Consider the following 15,802-nt stretch of genomic DNA (forward strand, 5'->3'; position numbering starts at 1 on the left):
TGGTACTAGCGATAGCTGAATTGCGGGATCTAGAAGTATATCAAATGGATGTGAAAACAGTCTTTCTTAATGGAGATCTAGATGAAGAGATTTACATGGAGCAACCAGAGGGTTTCTCCGCTCCAGGATAAGAAAAGAAAGTTTGTACATTGGTGAAGTCCTTGTATGGACTTAAACAAGCTCTGAAGCAATGGCATCAAAAATTTGATAATGCCATGCTAAGTGATGGATTTAAAATAAATGAGTGTGATAAATGTATCTACGTAAAAGATACAAAGAATGGATATGTCATTCTTCATCTGTATGTAGATGATATACTCGTAGTAGGTAGTGACGATAAGATGGTTCGAACTACGAAAGCAATGTTGAAATCCAAAATTTGATATGAAAGATATGGGACTTGCTGATTTGAATTTAGGAATAAAAATCACAAGGACTTCGAATGGAATCATTCTTAGTCAAATGCATTATGTGGATAAAATATTGGCTAAGTTTATTAAAAATGATACTAATATAGCCAGAATACCCAGAGATGTGAGTTTACACTTATCCAAAAATAAAGGAGAGAGTGTATCTCAAGTGGAATACGCAAGGGTGATTGAAAGTCTGATGTACTTAATGAATTGTACAAGACCAAACTTAACCTATGCTATAAGTAGACTAAGTAGATACACGAGTAATTTGAATGAGAATCATTGGAAAGGAATCATAAGAGTATTAAAATGCTTACGATATACTCGTGAATACGGACTGCACTATATTAGATATCTAGCTGTATTAGAAGGATACAGTGATGCTAACTGGATATTAGATATCAAGGATTCAAAATCCACTAGTGGCTATGTATTTACATTAGCGGATGCAGTTGTAACGTGGAAGTCCTCAAAACAAACAGTAATAGCTCAATTCACGATGGAATCTAAATTCATCGTATTAGATAAATGTGGTGAAGAGGCCGAATGGCTACGTCAATTTTTGGAGGACATTCCGAAGTGGCCTAAACATGTGCCAACAATAAGTATACATTGCGATAGTCAATTTGCGATTGGCAGGGCACAAAATGTGATGTGTAATGGAAAGTCTAGACATATTCGTCATAGACACAATTCTATTAGACAATTAATCTCAAATTGAGTTATCTCAATAGACTATGTAAAGTCTAAAGATAACATTGTGGATCTGCTAACCAAAGGGTTAAATAGAGAATTAGTTGAGAAATCGTCGAGGGAATGGGATTTAAGCCCGTAAGTAAAGTCGATACGATGGAAATCCAACCTAGTTAACTGGAGATTCCAAGATCTAGGTTCAATGGGACAATGCAATTGTAAAGACTGGTATGGTTCACTGTGGGGGGTTAATCCTCTGCCCATTCCTATGATGAAACAGTGATAGAAAAAAGTTAAGCGTAAAGTATGCTTTTAATGATTCCTGTAAGTGTTTGTATAGTAATCTTTGCATAATGATGCTGATTACTTTGAAAAAAGGAATCACTTATGTGAGAGAGAAGAGTGTCCGCTTCAAAGGAGAATTGTTGAGGGTGCAATTCTTTAAAAACTCTTGCAAAATCAGGCAGGTGTTCAAGGACAAAATAAACACAACAGTGAGAACTGAAGTGTACCAGGAAGGAATATGTGTGAACTATGTTGTCATTTACACAAACAACAAAATGGTTCAAAGATGTCGCATTTACCATTAGTTAGTAAAGAAGATATAGTCTCACAATGGAAGGTTTAAATAGTAACATCTACATATCCTATGCAGGTTCCAACTGCAAAGCTTTACCACCAGAGTCTTGCATAGTCCAAGTAGTCAAATCATTCATGTGGGGGATTGTAATGTTTGCAACTTTTTTTTTTTTTTTTTGTTGAATGATTTTCCATAATGGTCTTTAATGGGCCTTTATGAGAATTATGTGTGGCCATGTAACTTTCCTAATGTGGGTTTTGAAATTTGGATGGATGTTTTAGAAAAAAAGAATTTGAAAATAGAATTCCCTACCATGAGCATTAATTGGAAAAAGGAAAAAGAAAAATATAGTTTTTTCTGCATATTTTGTATTGTGAGTGTGGTAAAATTCAGGTACACTGAAAGTTCGAAAGGAAAGCTTCGGAGGTACTGTGTTCAAGAGTTTTCGAATCCGTTGTATCCTAGGAGACAACCGTCGGGAAATCATCTGTACCGACGGGACGGAAATTGTTTTAAGAACACTATGGTATCACACAGGCATCGGACCATTTTTCAACAAGCAGATCAAAACTAAGGATATACAGGTTTTCGATTTTATTTTATTATTTTTGTAAATTGTTATTTACTTTTGTAGATCCACATGTATATACATATATATATTATTCCAATTATATTTTTCTACAAATGCCACATGTATAAAAACAATATCCGCACCATTACCTCGATGTAGAACAAGTCAAGCGACTTGTCCTCGTGAACGGATGAAGGATTTCTTTACTTATCATAGTGTTTCTCATCCTATTGAAGCTCATTTGACATATGATAATATCTCCAAATCTTATGTTTGTTTTTTAAATGACGCATGCAGGAATCAAGAGCCTATCTTTCACTTAATTATTTTCTACAAGTTTTCATTCAAAAGAAGTTACCCACCATAGTTTTCAAGCATTTAACCATACAAAAAAAAAAAAAAAAAGAAAAAAAAAAGGAAAAACTCTACCACTATTGACGATTATAAATGAATTTAAATAATTTAAATAGCAACTAAAATAAATTATTTTTTAAAATTAAAATTTTAAAATAGAAAAATAATACATAAATTAAATGCAATTAATCAATAAGTGTGATGTTACCAATGGTTACTCGTGATCATTACCCACAAATGGCAAAACTGAAAAAAAATAATAATAATAATAATAATAATAATAAAAACAAAAATAACAACAAAAATATTATTTCAAAAAAAAAAAAAAAAACCATAGAAATAAAAATAAAAATCACTCGAACCATTTGCATTCGTTTCCGTTTTTTATAGTTTCATTCCCACAACACAAAAACCCCCAATTTGGCCATGGCTGCTGGAGAGGCTTTTTCTCTGCGCGTTATTTCTTCTTCAAGTTCTATTTGATTGATTGTCTTCCTAAGGGAAAATTTCTAATACTCCCGAGTACTGGCCACTCAGTACTACTGCCGTTCTCTGACTGCCACATGTATCAATGTTTCCAGGTCAAAAAGCTTCTTCGTTCTCCTCTCCGTCTCTCCAAAACGCCGTTCCTCTCGGTTCTTTGTTTCTGAAACAAAACCACCCACCACCGAAGAGAGGAAAAGATTAAAATGTGTGAGGTTCATTATTTTGCCCTAGCAAGTATTGTTGCTCCTTTTCCTTGCTTCCATAGAATGGTTTTCCAAGGGAAGTTTTTAATCCTAATTATATATCCTATATTTTCCAGCAAAAGACCATAAAAAAAGTGATAAATGTATTTCAAACAGCTTCCTCCCCAACCAAATATTTTTCTTTTATTTTTTTTGAATCTGAACCAAACAGAATTAGGAATTGATTATGTTTAGGAATTACAAAAATGGTAAACTAAATATAAAAGTTAAATCCTCAAATACCCAATTATGAAAACATAAGAAATGAAGAGGAAAAAAACAACAAACCACAATAATTTTCCACTACCAACATCATCAAATCAAATCAAACACCCATAATTTGTTATATATATATATATATATTTTTTTTTTTTCTAAAATCACTTTCAACGCAGTCTTGAAAGTTTTAAACCCATGAAGCCATGTTCCTTGTGATTTCACTTTATATCCAATAGAGCTTCCTCAAACTCATACTTCTCAATCTGATACTGCTCAGTCAATAAATTTCACCATTGTTGCAATTAATTGCTTCGTTGCTAGCATACGAGTCCACCGCCGCCTCGATTTGCTTCTCAGCTTCCATATTCACATCCAAAGCTACCGGATAACAATCCCAACCCGCTCTCTTCACTTGGAATTTCTGTCTAATCTTTTTTATTTTAACCTTTTCTCCTCTTCGGTGGTGTGTTTGGTTTCAGAAACCAGCAACATAAACAGAGACGAACGGAATTATGCAGGAGGAATAAAGCAGCTTCTGACATGGAAAAAATAATACATGTGGCAGTCAAAGAAGGATAGTAGTACTGAGTGGTCAACTACTCCGGAAGTATTAGAAATTTTTTCCTTCCTCAGAGTTTTTATATATATATATATATACTTATTCTTTGGAAAAAGAATGTGGAGAATCTCTTCAACAATTAAAGCAGTTTTACGGGCCAAAGGTGCAATTCTTGATGCCGACAACTTGCTTGATGAAATGGCTTTCTCAATCTCAAGCTTTGAAATCTAAGTTGGAAGTTGAATCTCAGGCAAACCCAGATCAGGTATCGAATTGAAACCACATTTTCTTCCTCTGTCAGTCCATGTAGTAGAGGGTTAAATCTAAGGCTTTTGAAACTTATGACACATTCTTGGTGAAAGCAACGTTCGGAGGGAAGAGAGAGTGTTTTCTCTTTCTTTTTTTTTTTTTTTTTTTCCTTAATTTTTTTTTTTTTTTTGTGGGTCCAAAAACCATAACACCAACTTCATCTTGACGGGGACGAACAAATTTACTGGTGGTAAAGAATGCAATCCAGTCCAGGCTTCCAATTTCAAGGTAAAGGTACATCCAACTACATCTAGAAATTTCATATTTCTTTTCTTACTTGAAATGAAAAAAGAATTCACACCTTATAAAATGTCAACTATGTATTAAGAACTTTATCTTGACCCGCCACTTCTAGTCTATAGATATGAATCTGCACCACTTAATATCTGTCCCCACATCGATACATGAAAAGTATAATAATAATAATAATAATAAAAGAAATAGGTGTTTCAGACAAAATTGGGGTCAAATTCCTAATGGTATCAGTAAGTTCTTTGAACTTGCATTTCAAAGGAAAATTTATTTTCTTTTGAAAACAGAAGCATATGTCTTTGAAAAGTATTTTTTTTATCATACCAACCATATTATTTGTAATTATTTGACCCCCAAAACAATTCCCCATTTGCATCTGTTGCTTCTTACCTCTTTTTCATTCTTGATACAAGAAAGCACAATTTAACCATGCCTGTTGGAGAGGCTTTTCTCTCTGCCTTTCTTCAAGTTCTGTTTGATAGGTTGGCTTCCCATGAGTTTATAGGCTTATTCTGTGGGCAAAAATATGGTGAATCCCTTGAACAGTTGAAGATTACACTGGTCACTCTCACTGCTTTGCTTAATGATGCTGAGGAGAAGCAGTTTTATAGCCCAACAGTGAAGAAGTGGCTGCACATGGCTAAAGATGCAATCTTTGATGCAGAGGACTTGCTTGATGAAATGACTTATCAAGCTTTGAAATCCAAATTGGAAGCTGAATCTCAGGCAAATCCAGATCAGGTATGGAAATGGAAACAAATTTCTTCCTCTCTAAGTCCATCCAGTAGAGGGTTAGATTTCAAGTTGAGAAAGATTATTGAGAGGTTGGAAATGATTGCTAAATATAAAGATGTGCTGGGTTTAAAAGAAAACATTGGGGAGAGGTCCTTTCATTGCAAACAGAGGTTGTTAGCTACTACTTCTTTGGTAGATGAATCTTGTGTTTATGGTAGGCATGATGATAAAGAGGAAATTATTCAACTTTTGCTTGGGGTTGAAGAGAATAATGGTAATATAGGTGTGATTCCTATAGTGGGTATGGGTGGCATTGGCAAAACTACCCTTGCTCAACTGGTATATAATGATAGAAGAGTGGAAAGTCATTTTGACTATAAAGTTTGGGCATGTGTATCCGATCAATTTGATGTGGTGAAAATAACAAAAACAATTGTTCGTTCAATCACTATGAAGAATTTTGATCTTGATGACTTGAATCTCCTTCAAGTTTTTTTGAAAGAGAATTTGAATGGGAAGAGATTTCTTCTCATTTTAGATGATGTTTGGACCAAGAGAAATAATGCATGGGATCTCTTATGGAATCCATTGAAAGTAGGGGGTAAGGGAAGTAAAATAATTGTAACAACACGGGATAGCAATGTTGCATCAAGCGTGGGAACAGTTCCATCACACTGTTTAAGAGGTTTGACATATGAAGATTGCTGGTTATTGTTGATAAGTCAAGCATTTGGGAATATAAATGTTAACGTCAGTTCTAATTTGGAGGCCATTGGTAAGGAAATTGTGAAAAAGTGTGGAGGCTTGCCCTTAGCTGTGAAAAGACTCGGAATTTTATTGCATTCAAGAAAAGAGGAAGATGAATGGAAAGATATACTGAATAGGAAAATATGGGATTTACCAGATGACGAAAGTGACATCCTTCAATCTCTAAGATTAAGCTATCTTCACCTTCCTGCCCATTTAAAGCAGTGTTTTCGGTTCTGTTCTGTATTTCCTATAGAGCATGAATTCGACAAGGGCTCACTTGTTTTGCTATGGATGGCCGAAGGTTTTATACTGCAACCGAAAGGAAAGAAAAGATTGGAAGAAGTGGGAGATGAGTATTTCTGCGAGCTGGTAGCGAGGTCATTCTTTGAACAATCTGTTAACAATAGGTCACAATATGTAATGCACAGGCTTATGAAGGAGTTGGCTGATTTTGTTTGTGGTGAGTTTGGCTTCAGATTGGAGGATTACAACAAGGATGATAGTCAAAAAAAAATTTCAGAAAAGGCTCGACATTCATCGTACATTCGTGGAAAGCGTGATGTACTTGCAAGATTTGAGGCCTTTAATGAGGTTGAGTTCTTACGCACCTTCCTCCCACTAAATCCAGCCGGAAGCATTGGATCTAGCTTTTTGGCAAATAATGTCCCCTATGATCTGTTGCCAAAGTTAAGATATTTACGAGTATTATCTTTTAATGCCTGTCGCATTAGTGAAATGCCAGATTCAATAGGAAGTTTGAAACATTTACGATATCTTGACCTCTCTCACACTGCAATTAAAGAGCTACCAGAATCAACACATAATCTTTACAATTTACAAACATTGATCTTATTAGAATGTCGCTGTCTCACAAAGTTACCTTCAAAGATGGGAAACCTAACAAGTTTACGACATCTGTACATCAGTGGAAGCAGATTAAGAGAAATGCCATCACAAATAAGTGAATTGCAGAATCTCCAAACATTATCTTATTTTGTGGTGGGTAAAGATAGTGGGTCAGGAATTCAAGATTTAAGGAAAATGACAGAGATACAAGGGTCACTTATAATTGCAGGGCTGCAGAACATTGTAAATTTCATAGATGCAATGGAGGCTAATTTAAAGGGCAAGCAGGAACTTGATAAGCTGGTCTTCCAATGGAGTAATGGTTTTGATGGTTTGCCACAGCTTCAAGATCTGAACGTGGCAGATTATACAAGCATGGAAGTCCCTAATTTTGGAGAAACCATTAATGCATATACACAAGACATGATGGAGTTAGAGTTGAAACAAAATAGAAGTCTGGATGATTCAAGAGATGAAAGAGTTGAAATGCTCGTGCTTGAGATGCTACAACCTCACCAAAACATTAAAGAAGTTACAATAAAAGAATACGGAGGCACAAGATTTCCAAGTTGGATTCAATCGTCTTTGTTCTGCAATATCAAATTCTTAAAGCTTAGTAATTGTTTAAAGTGTGAATGCCTGCCAGCACTTGGGCAACTTCCCTCATTGAAAGATCTCATTGTTGAAGGGATGGAAAGAATAACGACAATAGGTTCTGAATTCTATGGGGATGGACTTTTTTCTGTTCCACCTTTTCCGTCATTGGAGACTTTAAAGTTTGAGAATTTGTTAAACTGGGAAAATTGGTCATTTTCTGGGGTTGACGGCAGGGAAGGTTTTCATTATCTTCAGAAGATTGAAATACAAAACTGCCCAAAGCTAGGAAAACTATTGCATAGCTTCTCGGCCTTGAAAAGCATGATTATCAAGGGATGTGAAGAATTAGTAGCTCTTCCAAGGCTTTCAACATGCTATGATAGCATTGGCAATGGCAGAGAATATCCTTGCCTTGTTGAGCTTTCATTATGGGAGTGTCCCAACTTGAGGGAATTACCCATTCTCTTCCCATCCTTGGAGATACTGGAAATAGATGGATGTCAAAACTTAACAGAGTTTCCCGAACTCCCTTTACTCCGTGATCTAGAATTAAAGAATTGCAACTTGGAGGTACTACAAAATATACTCAAACTCACTTCACTTGCCTCTTTGCGAATGTCTGAAATTCCCAAGCTCAAGTGTCTGCCTGAAAATTTTTTTCAAGAAATGGCTACTCTTGAAGAGTTACGGATTACCAATCTCAGTGAGCTCGAAACTTTGTCCGATATGACTGGACTGCAAGACCTCTCAAACCTTGAGGGATTAGAAATTTCAGAATGTCCAATATTAGAGGAGTTGCCACAAAGTTTTCAAAAACTTATATCGCTTAAAGAACTAAGAATTTGGAGATGTCCTTCAATTGTATCCTTCCCAACAACAGGCCTGCCTCCCATGATAAGAGGCCTTGAGATTAAGGATTGTGAGTCACTTCAGTCCCTACCGAACTGGAAGAAGCATGATGACGATAAGTTGTCTTCATCGCTTGAATACTTAATAATTGAAGGTTGTTCTTCTCTCCAATCTTTACCAAGAGATGAGCTGCCCAGCACAGTCAAAGGACTTGAAATACAAAACTGCATAAATTTGATGTCCCTTCCAAGGGAGATGATTAACAACAACAAGTCTCTTGAACTTTTCAGAATTGCAGGCTGTCATTCCATCAAGTCATTTTCAGAAGGTACTTTCGGGCATCCTATACTCACATCTAGCATAGCCATGAACCTTAAGAAACTAATCATCAACAACTGCGCCAACCTTGAGCTGCTCCCTGAAGGCCTTCACAATCTGGGTTGTCTCAATCACTTGGAAATAAGTGATTGTCCACTTCTTCAATCATTTCCTGGACGTGGCCTATCAATCTGCATGTTGAAGTCTATTAGATTGTGCAACTGCAAGGCTTTGAATTCCCTACCAAATCGTTTATACAGCCTCACATGTCTTCAAGAATTATATGTCGAAGGTTGTTCGAGTCTTGAGTCATTTCCAAATGGAGGGTTGCCTGCAAATCTGATGTCACTTTCGGTATTGGGATGTGAGAAACTGAAGCCTTCATTTGAGTGGGGTTTGCACAGACTTACTTGTCTTACAAACCTTATGTTTGGTGGATGTGAATGGCTGGTTTGTTTTCCAGAGGATTGGTTGCTGCCTATCAGTTTATCCTCTCTTCAACTGCTGAAGTTACCTAATCTTAAAACCCTTCCCAAGGGTTTGAAAAACCTCACTTCTCTTGATAGTCTAGAAATATGCGAATGCGACAACCTTCAAACTTTGCCTGAAGAAGAGCCACCTGAGATTGTTCAAAGTTTTGATTTTTGGGACGTACTCTAATCCAACATTTTTTTTTTTTTTTGGGGAGAAATTTACTACGTAGTCGAATCCAACAGTTTTTTATTTTTGAGAAATTTACTGTGACATATGTTTGCTCCTTCATTTGGTGATGTAGAAACTGAAAATTTGAATGCCGATATTTTTGTTGGAAAATTTTCACATCTACTGAGAAAATGTTACAACGTAGCAGACTTTTTTTCTTCCTTACTTTCTTTCTTTCTCTTTTTTTTTTTTTTTTTTTTTAATTATTATCTTAAAACACAGTCAAATGTAGGTTCATTTGTTTGAGGGAGCTTGTATAGAAAGTCATGGACATTCATGCTACAATTGTATGGCTCCATTGCCCAGCCTGCCAACCATACCATTTTAGTTTAATTATTTTCTGTGGGACTTTTGCAAGCCCTGAAGCTGATAAAATAATTAAATATTGTTCTTATTATTATTATTATTATCAAATAATATTATTATTAAATATTATTATAAGCTCTTGATTTTTCATATATATTTTTTTAGGAATAAAAGAAAGAAAAAAAAAACTACCTTTTTTATAAATTAAAAATGAACAGACCCACTTAATCTTTCTCTAAAAATGAATATATAAACACAAATACAACTGTTAGACCTCCAATAACAGGCATTTGGGCAATGCCATTGCTAAAATATAACACTAGCTTTTCATTTGGGTCCTTCAATGCAGTATTATAAATTTTGTCAATTGTAAATTTAATTTGGATTTCATGTCATTTGTTGAATTAACTAATATTATTTGTTTTTAATTTGTAAAAAGTAAACCACAAATGGGTATATAATTATTTAATAATATTTATAATTTGATATAATGTTATATTTTTAACATGTATTATTGAAAAGCAATACTAAAATTTGCAATTAATATTTACTATTAAATACTTTAAGTCAATGATAAATTTTCGAAATAACAGCAGCAAAATGATATTTACACTAAACAAACTATATATATATATATATATATATGTATATATATATATATATACATATATATACACACATACTTTTTTTCTAATTGTATATGATTAATTTCTATTCAAATGATTATTAAATTGTTTATGAGCTTATTTTGTTGTTGCACGAAATAATAATAATAATAATAATAATAATAATAATAACTATTTATTAATTGTCTCTGCAGTCCTCCGATTAACGTCTTCGGCTGCCATGCCGCCAGTGATTATGTTGCCGAAGCCAATGCGAAATCACTGACCGTTAATTTTGATTGGAAGCTAGAAAAAAATGAGGTGGGTCTGATTCCTCTAAGCTTTTACTTGCTTTTTTCAATGGCAATTTTTGGAAATAAAGAACACTTTTAAACTCTCACAGGATTCCGCAAGGAATGCCCTCCATCCCCACATCTAACATAAGGTTATTCCCACAACCCATGAAGAGTTCAAACCCAGTTGGAATATATCCCCAACTAAATGATCAAGCCTTGTTTTTTTGATTTATTTTTATTTTTGTTTTCCTTTTGTGTGTGTCATGGAGCAGTAGGTAGTAATTGCTTCTCTTTTGTTGTTGCTGTTAATTTTCTTCCTGATTCCTGCATTAACTGTGTAGAAATTATGGTTTTTATAATCTTGGAAGAAATTTTGATTGAAAGCATGATTTTATTTTATTTTATTATATTATATTTTAATTTTCCAGTTAAGTGTGGGAAGGTGGTGAAGAAAGCATTGAACGAAAATCTGCCCCAATGGCCGTTAGTGAGCACTTGGTGCTTGAACTTATTAGTCCTGATTTTTCTTTTCTTGAACTTTCCAAGGTAACTACTTTTCTACACACCTTGTATTACTTTGTTATATTTGATTCGAAGGTCACTCTTTTGGGTTGCAATGGTGAGTGGTTGATTTGATTGCTCTCTATGAATTTAATACCAAGTTTTGATAATTGGAAAATAGAAGTTCTGGAAGTAAAATTGTTTTATTGAGGTTGAGTTATAGCATTACCTTTGTTTGATCATTCTATGTTTCGCTGCAATATATTGGGGAAAAAGAAAATAAATAAGTAAAAAATTGGCTGCAATGAATCAAAGCAATTATGTTTCCTGTACCTATAATAAACAAATCACAGCAGCTAATAAATTCACTAGAATGTAGTTGGATTAAGAACTGATAATCCTTTATTTTAATTATTTGTATGGAGTTTCTCAGCAACTCATTGTGGTGGTGTCAATTTTAAATTTTTGATGCATATGTTTGAGGATTATCTCATTTTAGCATAATTTTTAGTTGATGGAAAAGTCTTTTTTTTTTTTTTTTAAATTTTATTTTAATCTTCTTAGAGAAAGTTCATAGCCTAGCTGCTTGTGTATTGAGCTTTGCCATTTCAATTAATGTGGTTCTGATTGGAGTGGAAGTGACACTAAGAGCAAGATAACATATGAAAAGAAGAATACAACATTGAGTACAACGACTAAATTAGCATGATACCTAGAAAAGGTGCCTTTTAAGATTCAAATTTTTGCGTGGCGGTTACCTATAATAATATAAAATACCAATGACTCAATCTGAAGGCAAAAGACTAGAATCCTTTTAGTACCTTTTATGGTGTCTAACATGTGCATGGTGGAGCATGGAAGCATAAGTAAATACTTATTTTAGGTGACCTGCTCTGATTCTAAAAGACTCTAGCACTGTCTCACAATAGCTCCCTTGTTAATGGAAAGTTTATAGAGTCTTTTAATGAAACTAAAACAGTAATCTTATGGAGGTCTGCAGTTTTTTGTTTTTGGTGCTTTGGATGCGTGGTTAGAATTGGAAAATTAGAGGATTATTAAGAATAAGGCTGAGATTAAAAGAGTTTATGGGATATTCATATTTGTTGCACTTTTGGTCTTGTAAAGCTAAGGACTCTACATACTTTCTTGTTGATTTAGATATAGATTTGGGAGCATTTTCTTTGATTTTTATTTTCAGGTTTCTCTGTCATTTAGATTTGACTGTAGTCAGTTTCTTGACTTCCTTGATGTTGAAATGACTTGAACTTAAAGATGAGGAAGTTAGATTGTGCAATTTTTTTTTTTATTATTATTATTTTTTTTCAAATTGAACTCTATTTAATATAAAAACTGCTTCTTTGTTTTCTTTCAGTGTGTTGCTTCTCCTCTTATGACCAATCTTGGACTAGCTGTAAGAACATCCCAGCTAAAGGTGGGATCTCCTAAGTTGCAGTTGCAGCAGGACCTTTTATGGTGGTTTTGCAGTTAAGACAATCGCACGGTATGTGTTAATAATAGAGACTAAAAAGAAGTCCAACACTAAGAGGTGTATGTTACTTTCAAAGCTAAGAAGTTGGGTTCTTTGTATAAATAAGACTAGTCAGTTCGAAACAATTATCAAAAACCGACTCCAACTCTATTGTTCCAGTTCCTTCTCTACATGCTCTAATTTCTTGGCAGGGAAAGATCCATCTAGAATTGCCACTGCCCTTTGCTTCTCTGAAAGTACAAAATCATATTTGCTTGGTACCCAACTGCATGCCTGTGTAATCAAGCTGGGACATACTAATGATGTTTTCTCACAGAATAACTTGATAAAGATGTATACAAAATGCAGATATTTGGGTGATGCATTTAAGTTGTTTCATGATATGGTGGAGAGAAACCTTGTTTCGTGGACTTTGATGATCTCTGGTTCGGTCCAAAATGGTGAATTTCAAGTTGGTTTGGAGGTTTATTTAGACTTGATAAGAAGTGGGTTACGACCAAATGAGTTCACTCTTGGTAGTATTTTAAAGATATGTGCTAGTGCAGGTTCATATGAGTTTGGTTCAAGTATTCATTGTTTTGCATTGAAAATTGGGATTGAACTGAACTTATATGTGGGTAGTTCTATTTTGAACATGTATGCTAAGTTGGAGGACATTGGGTCTGCTAAAGCAGTGTTTGAGTCCATGCCCATTGTCGATGTTGGTTGTTGGAATGCTATTATTGGAGGGTATGTGCAATGCGGCTATGGCATTCATGCATGGAAAATTGTTTCCTTAATGCTGACTAGGTGTATAAGTATGGACCAATTCACCTTTATTAATGCTCTTAAAGGGTGCTCCGTTACAGGAAATTTGGATTGTGGGAAACAGCTCCATGGACTGGTCATCCAAAGTGACATGGAGCATAGTACTTCATTGATGAATTGTTTGATGGATATGTACTTTAAAAATGGCATGAAAGACTCAGCTTTGAAAGTGTTTGATAGGATACAAAATAAAGATGTTATATCCTGGAACACTACATTTGCATCCTTATCTCAACATGCAAATGCAAGGAAACTTGCAGACTTGTTCCATGAGTTCAGGTTAGATACTGTGAAACCCAACGATATCACTTTTTCAATCTTGTTCAGATTATGTGCAGAGCTAGTTGATCTTGAACTTGGACTTCAGTTTTTCTGTCTAGCATTACAATTTGGGTTTCATGATGAAACTAATATTGCAAGCTCATTAATCAATATGTTTTCTAGATGTAATGCTATGGGATTGGCATCCCTAATCTTTGACAACAATGCAGTACTTTTACAAAACATAACTGCTTGGAATGAGTTGATTTCTGGATACACTTTAAATTATTCTTACATGGAAGCCCTAAAGGTTTTTGTTAATTTATGGGGTTTAGGAGTTGAATTGAACGAATATACCTTCTCCAGTGTATTGGAAGCTTGTTCTAAATATGAAAACCAGCAAATATTTAGACAAATTCATGGTGCTATCATCAAGTCTGGTTTCTCTTCTAGTGGATATTTATTTAGTTTATTGATTAATGGTTATGTTAAATTTGGGCTATTAGATGATTGCTTTGAATTTTTTGATGGCCACGAGAAATTAGATTTGGTATGTTGGAGTACTTTGATATCTGCATTAACACAGCAGGGACATACTTACGAGGCTTTTGGATTTCTCAAATCTCTAAAAGAAGCTGGTGAGAAGCCTGATGAGTTCATTTTTGGCAGCATTTTGAATTGTTGCGCCAGTATTGCCGGTTATCTTCTAACTAAATCTATCCATTCCCTTGTCATTAAAATGGGATTCAACAATCAAGTTTTTGTTGCAAGCGGAGTTATTGATGCTTATGCAAAATGTGGGGACATTGACAGCGCAAGGATGGCTTATAGTCAGTCAGATAGATTGAACGATGTCATTATACACAATTCTATGATCATGGCTTTTGCTCATCATGGTTTTGTCATGGAAGCTATGGAAATCTTTGAAACAATGAAGTTGTCTAATCTGCATCCCAGCCAAGCCACATTTGTGTCCACCATATCAGCATGTAGTCACATGGGACTAATCAGTCAAGGCCTTGATTTGTTTCAATCAATGGTCTCAGATTACAAGATGGAACCTTCTCCAGATGTTTATGGTTGCTTGGTTGATATGCTTTCTCGAAATGGATACCTTGACAATGCTCAACAAATAGTTGAAGTGATGCCGTATACTCCTTGGCCTGCGATATTGAGATCCTTGCTTAGCGGCTGTAGGATTTACGGGAATAGAGAGCTCGGAGAATGGACTGCAAAGAAGTTAATTCAGTTGGATCCAGAGGATGATGTACCTTTTGTACTACTGTCGAAGGTTTATTCTGAAGTTGGCGGTTGGGAAGATGCCAGAGAAGTGCAGAGAAGCATGATAGAGAGAGGCATAGCGAAAAGCACAGGATATAGTTGGATTGAGGTGGAGCAGAAGGTCAGCTGAAGTTGTTTCTTCTGCATTATATAGAAGTGCTTTTCAGATTTTGATCCACATCTCCTTTGGTGGGAAAGGAGTTCCAATTCATTCACAGGAAGCATTTTGGCGAATGTTATCAAATATAAAGAAGGGGAAATTACAGTATCACCGCTCGTTTTGCCAGTTTTATAGAAATGGCTTTGTATCTTTAAAAATTAATGGAAAACCGATTCATATTTCACTTTTATTACAATGTCATCCTTTTTGTATGTATATATATATATATATATATTTTTTTTTTGGCGAGTATGATACAAGTAAAATTGAGAGTGAAAATTTTTAAATGAATAGTTGGATTTCTTACCAACTAATTAATAGTTGGGATTTAAATTTCAATTGCATGTTCTTTTAGTATTTGTCCATATGCCTATGTGGACTCATTGGACACATGGATGCCTATCTGGACATATGAGCAGAACCACAAACTGTTCTTGTAGAAATGATTTTTTGTTTTTAAGGTTAACCATACCTTTGGACCATTTAGTATGCCCAATTTCCATTTAGGTCCTTAATTTTTAATGTTTTCAATTGAGAATTTCAGTTTTAATTTAGATATTTACATTTTCAATTGAGACCCTTAATTTTCCTAAATATGTTATGTAATATATATGGATTAAA

The 15,802-nt window shown here is 34.7% G+C and overlaps 2 protein-coding genes across 3 annotated transcripts; both read left to right on the forward strand.

Annotated features, from left to right (window-relative positions):
- Window positions 1–2,959: 2,959 nt before the first annotated feature.
- On the forward strand, window positions 2,960–9,622 carry LOC107421969 (putative disease resistance RPP13-like protein 1). Its single transcript, XM_060815947.1, has 2 exons — window positions 2,960–4,382; window positions 4,623–9,622. The coding sequence occupies exon 2, from the start codon at window positions 5,108–5,110 to the stop codon at window positions 9,431–9,433; it is 4,326 nt and encodes a 1,441-aa protein (XP_060671930.1). The 5' UTR covers window positions 2,960–4,382; window positions 4,623–5,107; the 3' UTR covers window positions 9,434–9,622.
- A 914-nt stretch (window positions 9,623–10,536) lies between these two features.
- On the forward strand, window positions 10,537–15,423 carry LOC107421955 (pentatricopeptide repeat-containing protein At3g09040, mitochondrial). 2 transcript variants are annotated; one of them, XM_025075751.3, is made up of 4 exons: window positions 10,537–10,707; window positions 10,790–10,831; window positions 11,111–11,228; window positions 12,556–15,423. In XM_025075751.3, the coding sequence occupies exon 4, from the start codon at window positions 12,734–12,736 to the stop codon at window positions 15,149–15,151; it is 2,418 nt and encodes an 805-aa protein (XP_024931519.3). In that variant the 5' UTR covers window positions 10,537–10,707; window positions 10,790–10,831; window positions 11,111–11,228; window positions 12,556–12,733; the 3' UTR covers window positions 15,152–15,423. The 2 variants fall into 2 exon arrangements, with proteins under 2 accessions (XP_024931519.3, XP_024931518.3); XM_025075750.3 differs by lacking the exon at window positions 10,790–10,831.
- The last annotated feature ends 379 nt before the right edge of the window (window positions 15,424–15,802 follow it).

The sequence above is a fragment of the Ziziphus jujuba genome, chromosome 3 (assembly GCF_031755915.1).
Source record: "Ziziphus jujuba cultivar Dongzao chromosome 3, ASM3175591v1".
Taxonomy (NCBI): domain Eukaryota; kingdom Viridiplantae; phylum Streptophyta; class Magnoliopsida; order Rosales; family Rhamnaceae; genus Ziziphus; species Ziziphus jujuba.

Coding starts and splice junctions, on each gene's coding strand:
- LOC107421969 (XM_060815947.1), top strand. CDS start 5,108: ATGCCTGTTGGAGAGGCTTTTCTCTCTGCCTTTCTTCAAGTTCTGTTT.
- LOC107421955 (XM_025075751.3), top strand. CDS start 12,734: ATGTTACTTTCAAAGCTAAGAAGTTGGGTTCTTTGTATAAATAAGACT.